This window comes from Brienomyrus brachyistius, chromosome 2 (assembly GCF_023856365.1).
Source record: "Brienomyrus brachyistius isolate T26 chromosome 2, BBRACH_0.4, whole genome shotgun sequence".
Lineage (NCBI taxonomy): Eukaryota > Metazoa > Chordata > Actinopteri > Osteoglossiformes > Mormyridae > Brienomyrus > Brienomyrus brachyistius.
Window position 1 is genome coordinate 4,054,635 of NC_064534.1, and position 10,412 is coordinate 4,065,046.

The following is a 10,412-nucleotide window of genomic DNA, read 5'->3' on the forward strand; positions in this document are numbered from 1 at the left end:
GCTGTGCTAATTGCACCGTAAAATGGGGGGGAGGTTGTAATGACTTTCTGACTTTTGTGACTCGCCGGTGTGCAAAATTAAAGTCACAGTGACTGGGGCGATTTTTGCATCACGTTGAGGAGGGGAAATCCAGGCTGACTGCAGGAGTTGAGGGGGTACTTTACTCTCCCCAACCCTCCCCCAGCTGTAGTGGAAATGCGTGTCGAGTCGGTCCTGCTCTGACCCCTGCTAGACTCAGCGTGAGCTGATTGGTTTTCTCCTTCGGTAAACATGCACGCCGTAACCATGGCGCTATTTCTAGGGCATCACCATGCCTCTCCATCACCAGCCGCTTCCTCCATCCTCCTCGATTCCCGCTGCATTTCCCTGGCACACAGCCGGCGGGCAGGAGACTGCCTCAAGGTCTCCTTCCAGACCATCACTCAGAATTTCAGATGTGAAAAGCTGCCAGTTGATCTTTATGCATTCAGCTGGACCCCTGCTGTGACGAGGCCGGTGCTGAGGGGTTAATGCTGCGATTTTTCCGTTTCATTCGTTTACTTTGTGCCATTTTACGTAAATACGCATTGCTGAGGTGGAAGGCAAATGCGAGCCGACAGGAATATTCTACCGAAACGTATTTCTGTTGGTCTCGACATGGAAACAGCATCACAGGCTACTGCCCTTTCTGCAGAGGAATGTTCTGGACTTCTTGCCCGGTCACAAACAGACTTTGTGTCTCGGCGTGTATATGGGCCAGCTGTCGGGGATGGGAGGGGACGTGCGGCCGGCGGTGACCCTGTGCAGTTAGTGTGGCTGTGACACCGCGCCGTGGAAATCCCGTCTATCGCCATGGAGAGAGTGTTTCTGATGGAGCTGATCAGAGAGGATAGCCACCGTGGCTGACTGAGGACAGCCCAGGAGCCAGAAGACATCCCATAGTGTCATATCACCTAATACTGGCATACTGGTATAATGGCAATCCTGTTCCTGGTGTCCTTGCCCACCAGAATATTTTCATTCCAATCCATACTACTTTCAACCTGCCGCATTCATTATTAGCCTATTAAAGACCGCGTGAGCCTGATAAGGTAGGGTTGGAATGAAAACATTCTCACGGGATTATATAACAGGAAAAATCCAACAAACCAAACTGCACACCGTTGGCCGGCTGGTCCTTTTCATTTCAGTGGCTTTGGCTGAGTGTTGCCCTGCTAAGTGAGATTCCCGCTTCCTGTAAGAGCTGCGTTCCCAGCTGTGGCTGGGTGTTTCCCGGCCTTCGCAGTGCCCCGACACGCACACAGATGTCATCACCACAGCATCCCAGGCTCCCAGAACATCGGAGGGGTCCTCGAACATCTGGACGTACATTTAAGCAGAAATGGCTGTAGCAGGATCTGTCTTACAGAGAGAGCTGCTCTTACTGCCAGACATGTTTCCTTCTACAGGAGCTTGTCTTTGTATTTATGTCATTTACGCAGTGGTGACCCAAGCAGCATGATGGGGATGTATTTACCGTGTCCTTTTGGCTGCTTGGTTTTGGGCAGCTTTGGGGCTGCTGGCCGTCTAATGCGATGGTGACGGATCCAGGCTCCAGGCTGACATCGCTCTTCCTGCAGATTGCAGAAGTTCTCAAGCCTCCAGTGAGCTCTGCAGTGGCCATCAATGCCTCACACAACCAAGATTTCATTTCACTGTAAACCAAATCAGCTGCTGGAGCTAAGAAAGTATCTTTGAGGGCGACATTTGGGTTTGCGTGTTTGTAGCGGTGTGTGGCTCCGCGAGTCAGGGTACTCTGCTATTGATCGGAAGGTCGTCTGTTCAAATCCCAGCATCAGCTGACCGATGTCACCTTTGTGCCTCTAAGCAAGGCCTCCTTTAAGAAAAACATCTGCTAAAGTAATGTAAGTTTTGGGAAAAGCTGGGACCAATGAACTGCACTGACAGCTGGCCAGGTAATTGTGGTGATGTGGACGTATAAAGTTTGTTTAAAGGTTAAACTTTATCCTTTTACTTAGATGATTATCAGTAAAAAACTAAGAAAAGGTGAGACTTGTCCGTGTTCTAAAGTTGCTTATCTTTTGAAGCGGTGCTTACTGATCCTGCAGCAATAGTCACGTTAAACCCCACAGCTTTTTGGTGGGGGCCCAGTTCCTTAAGCGGTTCATGAACACATGCCTCATCTCTGGCTCAAGGCAGATATCCCTGTACAGCTACGCCTTTGCCCCTCCCCCTGTAGTAATGCTCGCGATTTTCCGCTGCGAGTCACACATCTGCCATCAGGTTCTGGCACCGTGCCAGCTGCCATAATGCACGGATTAATCTTGGCTCGCATAAACCAGGAGGACAGCGGCTGGTAGATGATTGACAGGACCCAGCCCGGGTGCTCTCTCCGCCACACGGCTTACGCTGCGCTTTCCAAGGCCAGCCACTAAATCCTGCCAGGCCACAGAGCATCAAACTGCAACACCTCAGCCACCAGGTGGGAGGTGTGTAGAATTACCGTTGTTACAGAGGCGGGGAGCGTTCCGCTTGGGTGAGTTCAGGCAAGGTGATAATCTGGTGTTCATGGTGGGTGGAAAAGGGTGAGTCAGCAGAACCGAATTTCCAAACACGCTCAAAACACAACCACATATGCAAGTGAGACTGTTGAATGATCTGTGTGTGTGTGTGTGTGTGTGTGTGTGTGTGTGTGTGTGTGTGTGTGTGTGTGTGCGCGAGCGCACGCTTGTGTATACACTGTATTCTCACAGCTTACATGGACCATGTTGCTCCTTTGAGCAACCATTCAGTGAAGGAGCTTATTTCCAGTGACCCGGAAAGGCAGGGCAGGGCAGGGGAGGGATGACTTGTCTTCACTGACGGCCGACCCACACAGTAGTGATCGTGTTCTGCGCATTGCCGCTATTCCAGGTTTCCCCAGTTTCAATCCTGGAGGGCCAGTCTGCAGCACAGCTTACAGATTTCTGTGCTCAAACACTTCTACTAAACCGGGTAACTATCTGATGAATATGTGTCTCAGCAGGGAGATCTGCAAACTGTGTTACAGACTATACCTCCAGGACCGGAATCAGGGAACCCTACACTATTAAAATCAAGAATTTTTTATGTTTAACACTAAAATACCTAAACAGTTAGACTTCTGAAACACACCTGCACATTCCTTCTGAACACATTCAGTTAAATTGTGATAAAAGACGGAACCTCCAACAACCTTTGTCATCCGCCAGCTCCATCTGCTCCTGTTTTTATCCCCAGCATTGGTGCCGTCTCCTAAATCAATCAAGGTGCACATTATACAAACATCTCGCAGGGTTTTGTAGACAGTATGCAACAAAAAAAAAAAGCATCGTGGCAGCCTTTAAAAACAGACATACTTTATCTGCTCTCTTCTTGAATGAAGCTGAATAGACTTGTATAACTGCTGATACAGGCACTGAAGGGTGTTTCCCCTCGACGGCTTCCCAGAGGATTCCCCTCTGCCCCGGCTTCAGGGTGGCCTTGTGAGGCTGGTCCTTCTAGCGTGTTTCGTGAGACTGCGTAGCGTGTCTGTGGAGTGCGACACACCAACAACTTCTCAGGGATCGTCAAGCTGAGCTTCACCCTTGGGAAGAATCTGCCTTTGCAGCCCATCCTTATGTTTTTTCTTGGGGGGGGGGGGAGCATTTGGTAGCTTCTTGCTTGTGGGTATTTACTGATGGTCGACTATTTTGTGCTCCAGAGTATGAGTGTAAGTACTCTTCTGACTGCAAATGATCATATCCCCTACTGCCCATGATTCTGAGAATTATGCTTATAGGTATGTAAACACAGGATAGCATCCCCTAGTGGCTGAAACTTATGCCACTCCAGCTGTCTGTTTTCTGTTCTCATTGATGGTATAATTACTTTTGTTGTGTTAATGAGATTGAGAAGTTCTGCCATTAATTGTCCTCTCTTGATGACCAGCTCAGAGTCAAAGCGGCACTTTGGCACCATATTGTGATGTCTTGCTGCCCTCTAGTGTTGGACATAGCATTTCTCTACTTGGTGAATTTTATGGTTCTTGACTCCGCCGTGCTCGTTCCTCCACCGTAGAGTCCAGTGGGCAACCGGTGTGTGACCAGTGCCAGCCGGAGTACGAGGGCCCCAACTGCGACCGGTGTCGTGATGGATTTTACAACTCGGACAGCATCTGCCTGCCATGTGACTGCAGCGGTAACGGCGACCCTCGATATGCGCCCCGCCTCTGTGACCCCGACACGGGCCGCTGTCTGAGCTGCACCAACCACACAGCCGGCCCCCACTGCGAGCGCTGCGCCCCGGGCTACGTCGGCGACGCCCTCACCCAGAACTGCACCCTGATAGGTAAAAACCCGCCATTTTCATAATTCACTGCTGGTCACATGGTCCAGTGTGTCAAGCAAAGCTTTCAGTCTAGGGAAGTTAATTTGCAGAGCTGGGTTTGTACTGCCTGACCATGGCCTGGTCATTGATGCATGTATGCATGGATAGATGGATGGATTTGTACTGGAAGGAATCTGATTGGCTCTTATGGACATCAACCCCCCCCTTTCCAAAATGGATACCACATTTCTTTTGGTTTTGAGATTTTTGGATGCAGAGACCCAGAGCTGGAGATGGTCACCATGCCTGAGCATCCCCAGTGCCCATGGCTGGTCAGGACGTTTGCCAAGGTTTAATGGGGAGGATTCTTGAGAGATCCAGCTGGATCCACATCAGAGCAGGGCTGATGACTCCACTGCAGTGCAGTTGGTCAGGAGCTGAACTGTAACGAACTGGCAGATCACACTGGACCTGAACACTGACCAGATGAACATTATCTACTGCCCTGCTCGGGTTTGGACATCTCACTGAACTTGAAATGGGTAGCATGCTCAGCGGGATGAGGAGGTAACCAGCTGACCTGGGACCTCCAGAGGTTTGCTCTAGTTCACTCAAATGGATTTTTGCTCCTCCCCTCCATTGATGGGGCATTTCCCCTCCTGCTGGGTGTCTCAGTTTATATTTGGGAAGCGCAGGTGATGGAAGGGAAGTGAAGTTAGCAGGTGTGGACAGAGCCTGCTGTGCAGATTGCAGTGGTGCAGCTCTCTGGAAGTCCATCCCACTGCATTTGGAAATGAGTTATTACCGTGTACTGAGGCTTCTACTAGCATGTCTACTTATTCTGTCCACCAGGGAGTGTTGTATAGAATACCTGGCTTAGTGTCCACCAGGGAGTGCTGTATAGAATACCTGGCTTAGTGTCCACCAGGGAGTGCTGTATAGAATACCTGGCTTAGTGTCCACCAGGGAGTGCTGTATAGAATACCTGGCTTAGTGTCCACCAGGGAGTGCTGTATAGAATACCTGGCTTAGTGTCCACCAGGGAGTGCTGTATAGAATACCTGGCTTAGTGTCCACCAGGGAGTGCTGTATAGAATACCTGGCTTAGTGTCCACCAGACAGGTGCAGAAGTCTTTCATGGCCCAGGTCACGGAAAAGAAAGGACACAGGCTAAGGGCGGGTTAGCGGTTAATTCGTCCCCGACAGCCGTACCCTGCAGTCCGATTCACTCCAGTCCACCGAGCTTGGCCCCGCTTGAAGTCCTGGAGATGGGGGACGGTGTGTACCCTCACACACCACGAGGAAGCCTGACACTGCGCCAGGGATGCCTCCTGCCACACAGACCGCGGCGAGGCGTAAATCGTGCATCTGCTCACTGCGGGAACCGGAAACCGAAAAGAGCCTTCCAGCTCGCTGGAGTTCCAGCAGTGAGCTGTCAAATCCAAAAGCGCGGGGGATGGGTTTAGTGGGCTTGGAGAGAGGATGTACCCCTCACTTCCCACTCTAAAATGGTGTTTTTTTTTCATCAATCATTTTATTATTAAACAGCACCATACAGAACTCTGAAAACTGCACCGGGAAGCATCATAGAGGTATTTATAAATATATCAAAATATCAATCTGAAATCTGAAAGAGCAACAAACACACAGTATCAGGTACCCAACCCTCCTCCCTTGGCCCAGCTAAAAAAAATAGACCGAAAAAGGAAGTCTGTGCATCCCTGACAAAACCAGAGGCTCAATCGCTGGTCTTCAAGGACTTAAATAGCTAATGAAGGGCTGCCATAATTTGAAGAACTCTGCTACCTTCTCTCTCAAGCTACACTATATTTTTTCAAGTTTTAAGAACATAAAATCTTTCAGCCGTAGCGACACAGACGGGGCATGTGAAGCCTTCCAGTATAACAGTAACTTGCGTCACGCTATCAGTGAGGTAAAAGTGATCACATCAGCCAGGTGATTAATGAGAGAAACAGTGAGATTATTGGGAACACCAAAGATAGCGAGCAGCAGACAAGCTTGTAGTCTGATTCCCAGAAGCCGGGAGATAATGCCAAAGGTCCAGTATGGCTGAAGTTTAGGGCAGGGGAAAAACACATCGGTTAAATCGCAGGAGGACGAGTTACACTTATCACACATGCTGGAAATGTTGGCGTAAATTTGAGAATTTGTATCTGGACAGGTGCACTCAACCTTAAACTGAATCAGGGAGAGTCTCACACAAGAGTATGAAGCACGAATCCTACCAACTACCCCGTCCCAGTAACCCTGTAACCCTGTCCCAGTAACCCTGTCCAAATCCAAAACCTAGCTCTTGTTCCCAGTTAGAAATGGTTTTACAAACTGAATCATCATATAACAGCGTTTAGCTCCACGGGTCAGGATGATGTGGGCTGGAAGGTCACTGGTTCAAATCCCAGGGACGGCAGAATGATGTCACCATTGGGCCCCTGAGCAAGGCCCTTAACCACCAACTGCTACCTGGAATGTGTGACCCTGTTTACACAAAAGTGTTGCTGTGGATAAAAGCGTTGCTAAATACATAAAACATAAATGTGATGAATGAGTGAGCTTACAAGGCAGCCGGGGGGGGGGGGGGGGGTAGCTGTAGCTCTGACTGTGTAATAGGAAGCCCTGCTTTGCTCTGGTGTTACTGTAAGGAATGTGAGTTATACTGCAGCTAAAATGTACACAGTCCACGTGTTACGGGTTCAATTCAGGTGCTTTTCTCAAACAAAACAAGTTCATTTATCAAATGCACAACAATATAGCCACAGAAGGAGGTAATGGATGAATTTCCCTGATAGCTGCCTATAGTAAAGTATGACAATTTTTTTTTTAAGTAATTAAATAAAATTGTAAAAGATAGAAAATACAAATGTGCTGTACTTGTAGCCTGATTGGCTGTTGAGCAGCCTACCTGCCTGAAGGTAGAAGCTGTTACCACAAGGAGACGGCTTTTCATAGTAATTTATGAGAGTTATATCTGCGCTGATATGGCCCTGTTTAATAGGGCTGAAAGCCAATGGAATGGATTCATAATGCAAATTTACGCAAGCAAATGCTAATTCCGCCAGTGTTTGATGTTGGCATAAGATGGCAATTTTCACAGACATAAAATTAGCGCACAGTAAATCATGCTGCACACCGTGTGAACGGAAAATAAGCATCTCTTCAACTTCACGTCACTGTCGCTCTACAAACCCAGCAACGCTTCTACTAAACCAACCCTTCTGCAGTGGAAAACCGAAGCAAGCTGGAACCGCACTGTAACTAGTGTCTTCGCGGTGGGAGCTGGGTACGGCCTGGTTCCTGAATGCCAATAGAAAAGCGCCGTTTGAGGGCAGACCTGGTTTGTGTAGATGTTCTGGATATCAGGCAGATCACAGCCATTGACAGTCTGTGTTGTCAGACTAGCAGTGGGTCCTGAAGTTGCTCCCCAGCATCCTACCCTCTTCTGAGCTGCCTGTCTTTATCCGCCATGATAACTGTTCAGCATTTCCTGTGACAGATCCACCATCTTCACCTCCTTATGCTGCAGCTGACGGCATTATTCTGTTTTTCTCCTCAGTTGAGCAGGCCTTCACTACTGCAGACCTCCAGCCGACCCAGATAGCGAACCGGGCTGTGGCTTTCCTCCCCAGCGGTCCGTCCGCCGACAGAACCATGTCGTCTGGAGCCAATGGCACCAGCCTGCCCACCGTGGCCACGACCCAAGCCTTGCTGACCAGCCTGGGCGGTCCAGTCGACAACTCCACCTTAGCTGAAGTGTCCTGGACCCAGTTCAACATCGTGGTACTGGCCGTCATCATTGTGGTCGTGGTGCTGCTTACAGGCTTTGTGGGCGGGGTCTACACCTACCGCGAGTACCAGAACCGCAAGCTGAACGCACCCTTCTGGACCATTGAGCTGAAAGAGGATAACATCAGCTTCAGCAGCTACCATGACAGCCTACCCACCGCTGACGTGTCCGGTTTGCTGGAGGACGAGGTCGCCGATGCGGTACCCAATGGCCAACTGGCCATCACAGGCCCCATGAGCATCTACAAGGCCTAGCCCCTGGCCAGGACCAGACCAAGGCCGCCCACAAACTGTCTGTGGGGGTTCGGGGAGCAAACCAGGAGCAATGGGCTGGGTATGAGGGGGAAGCATCCCAAGAATGGGGTTTGAGGCTGTACAGTGGGGTTCCCTGCTTCTCCGTGCCTTGTCACATTGAGAGAACTCGCTAGGGAATCTAGTTTACAGCAAAATGCAAGGTTGCACAGGAATCAAAGCAGCACTTTCGGCAAGTGGAAAACATGTGGGAGGAAATAAAGTTGAAAAGCCATACCTTGACACTGACACATAGGGGTATCTATAGCAGGGACGGGGTCAGCTCTGGGGAATAAAAGAGGGCCCAGTGCAAGGGGATGGGCATCTCAGCCACTACAGCACAAGGACTGCTGTGCACCTGGACACTTTAGAGGGATCACTCACCAGTAGGGGGCACTGCTGTATTTACTGGGATTCCAGTTCTAATTTTTCAAACAGGGTCCTGTAACAGACCCCAATTATGCATAGAACCAAGAAAAGGGCAATAAAAAAAAACAGACAACTCGTTTAATTAATGAAAGTAACTAGATGCTGACAGCGTTCTGATGCAGAACTACAGAGAAGCGTGTTCGTAGGATCTTCCAAGTATTGAAGACTGAGGGGAAGTTCATCCCACCACCAGAAGGTGTAGTACCAGAGTTCTGGCTGTAGGGGGTGGTGTTGTAAAGACTTAGCAAAGGTTAGCACCTGAGTGTGTTGCTCTGCTGTCAGACTTTGTAGTGCTTAGTCTCGTGCTGGTTGGATGTCGTCCTCATTCAGAAGAGACATGCCGTTTAGGATGATGTTCTCGATATAACAGGAGCAGTTAATAGTGTGTTTTTCATCCTGAAGTTTGAAGTTCATTTTTACTTTTTTTCCTACAAGGAGAAAGGACAACAGTGGGAGTGATGCATCACACTGGATCGAAGCGTGTAGCTCATTCTGCAGCTTGCCCTCCAGGCCCACTCCCTCTGGCTGGTTTAGGTTTCGGCTGATTGGGCATTTGTGCGCCCTCTGCTAGTGCCCTTAGCCCAGCAGGTTTGGTTGGACTGTGTGTGTGGGTGTGCCTCTGGGAGCCGGCAGGTTGTTTCATGTTAATCTGGAGGCTGACCCCTTTTATAACTTCAAGGCCCCGTTTTGTAACGATGTCGTAATGGTAACCCAGTTTGCACGCTCAAGCCGTGACTCAGTTCCTGTAAGCTTGTGTGTTTGCACGTTCTTGCCATAAGATGCTTATTGAACTGAGCGGTAAGATTTTTTTGAACACAGGGCATTTTAAAGAGATGAGATGCATTTAAAAGTAGCAGAAGCACATGCACATATGTCCACGTCATGTTGTATAGATGTTCACATACACCCCACTGTGCCCGGGGTAGACCCAGAGAGGTGTGATGTCTCTGCCCCCCTTTCCCCCCCTACTAGCTACTCGGTGGACTCCACGTTCCGCCATGACAACGTAGCCACCTGGGGGTGAGGGTCCATCCATCCAGCTGAATATCTCCACCCTCTGGGGTGCTTGTAGGGTTAAATAAAGACACTGCGCTGTACAGATAGATGCAATTAAGAGCTTATCATAAAGCACCCCCCCTCCAGAAAAAATTAAAACAGAGGTAAAACTCTAAGAAAAGGTAGCGTACCTCTGGCCAGCCTGGGTCAGGCGGATGTTGCAATGATACTTAGAACCTTCTGTTTATAGTGAATAACAAGGTGTATATATGACAGGCTAATGTTGCATAAGCTGTATTTAATAATAAAAAAGGTTTTATCGATTTTGCTGTAGCCTCGTGTCTCTTTTGCCATCTCTTTTGTCTTATTTCTGATAGTTTTTTTTTGTTTCTGCTCATCTTGCTGTCTCTACCCCCCCCCCTAAAGAAAGTAAATTATGCTTTATTCACACATGTACACTGGATTCATATTTTTCTGCATCCCATTTTGATTTCCTTTGAAACATAAGTGAGCATGAAGTTTGGGGTCTGAGCAGAGGGTGAGCGGTTTATTTTGTACCCCTGGAGTATTTCACTTGGATAAGGGCCTTG

The 10,412-nt window shown here is 49.0% G+C and overlaps 1 protein-coding gene across 1 annotated transcript in view; it reads left to right on the forward strand.

Annotated features, from left to right (window-relative positions):
- LOC125719530 (multiple epidermal growth factor-like domains protein 9) overlaps nt 1-10,146 on the forward strand; it is an 81,306-nt gene extending 71,160 nt beyond the window's left edge. The window contains exons 5-6 of the mRNA XM_048994400.1: nt 4,057-4,326; nt 7,877-10,146. Of these exons, the coding sequence (XP_048850357.1) occupies nt 4,057-4,326; nt 7,877-8,361 (755 nt within the window). The 3' untranslated portion in view covers nt 8,362-10,146. The remainder of the gene's footprint in view (nt 1-4,056; nt 4,327-7,876) is intronic.
- Nucleotides 10,147-10,412: the final 266 nt, after the last annotated feature.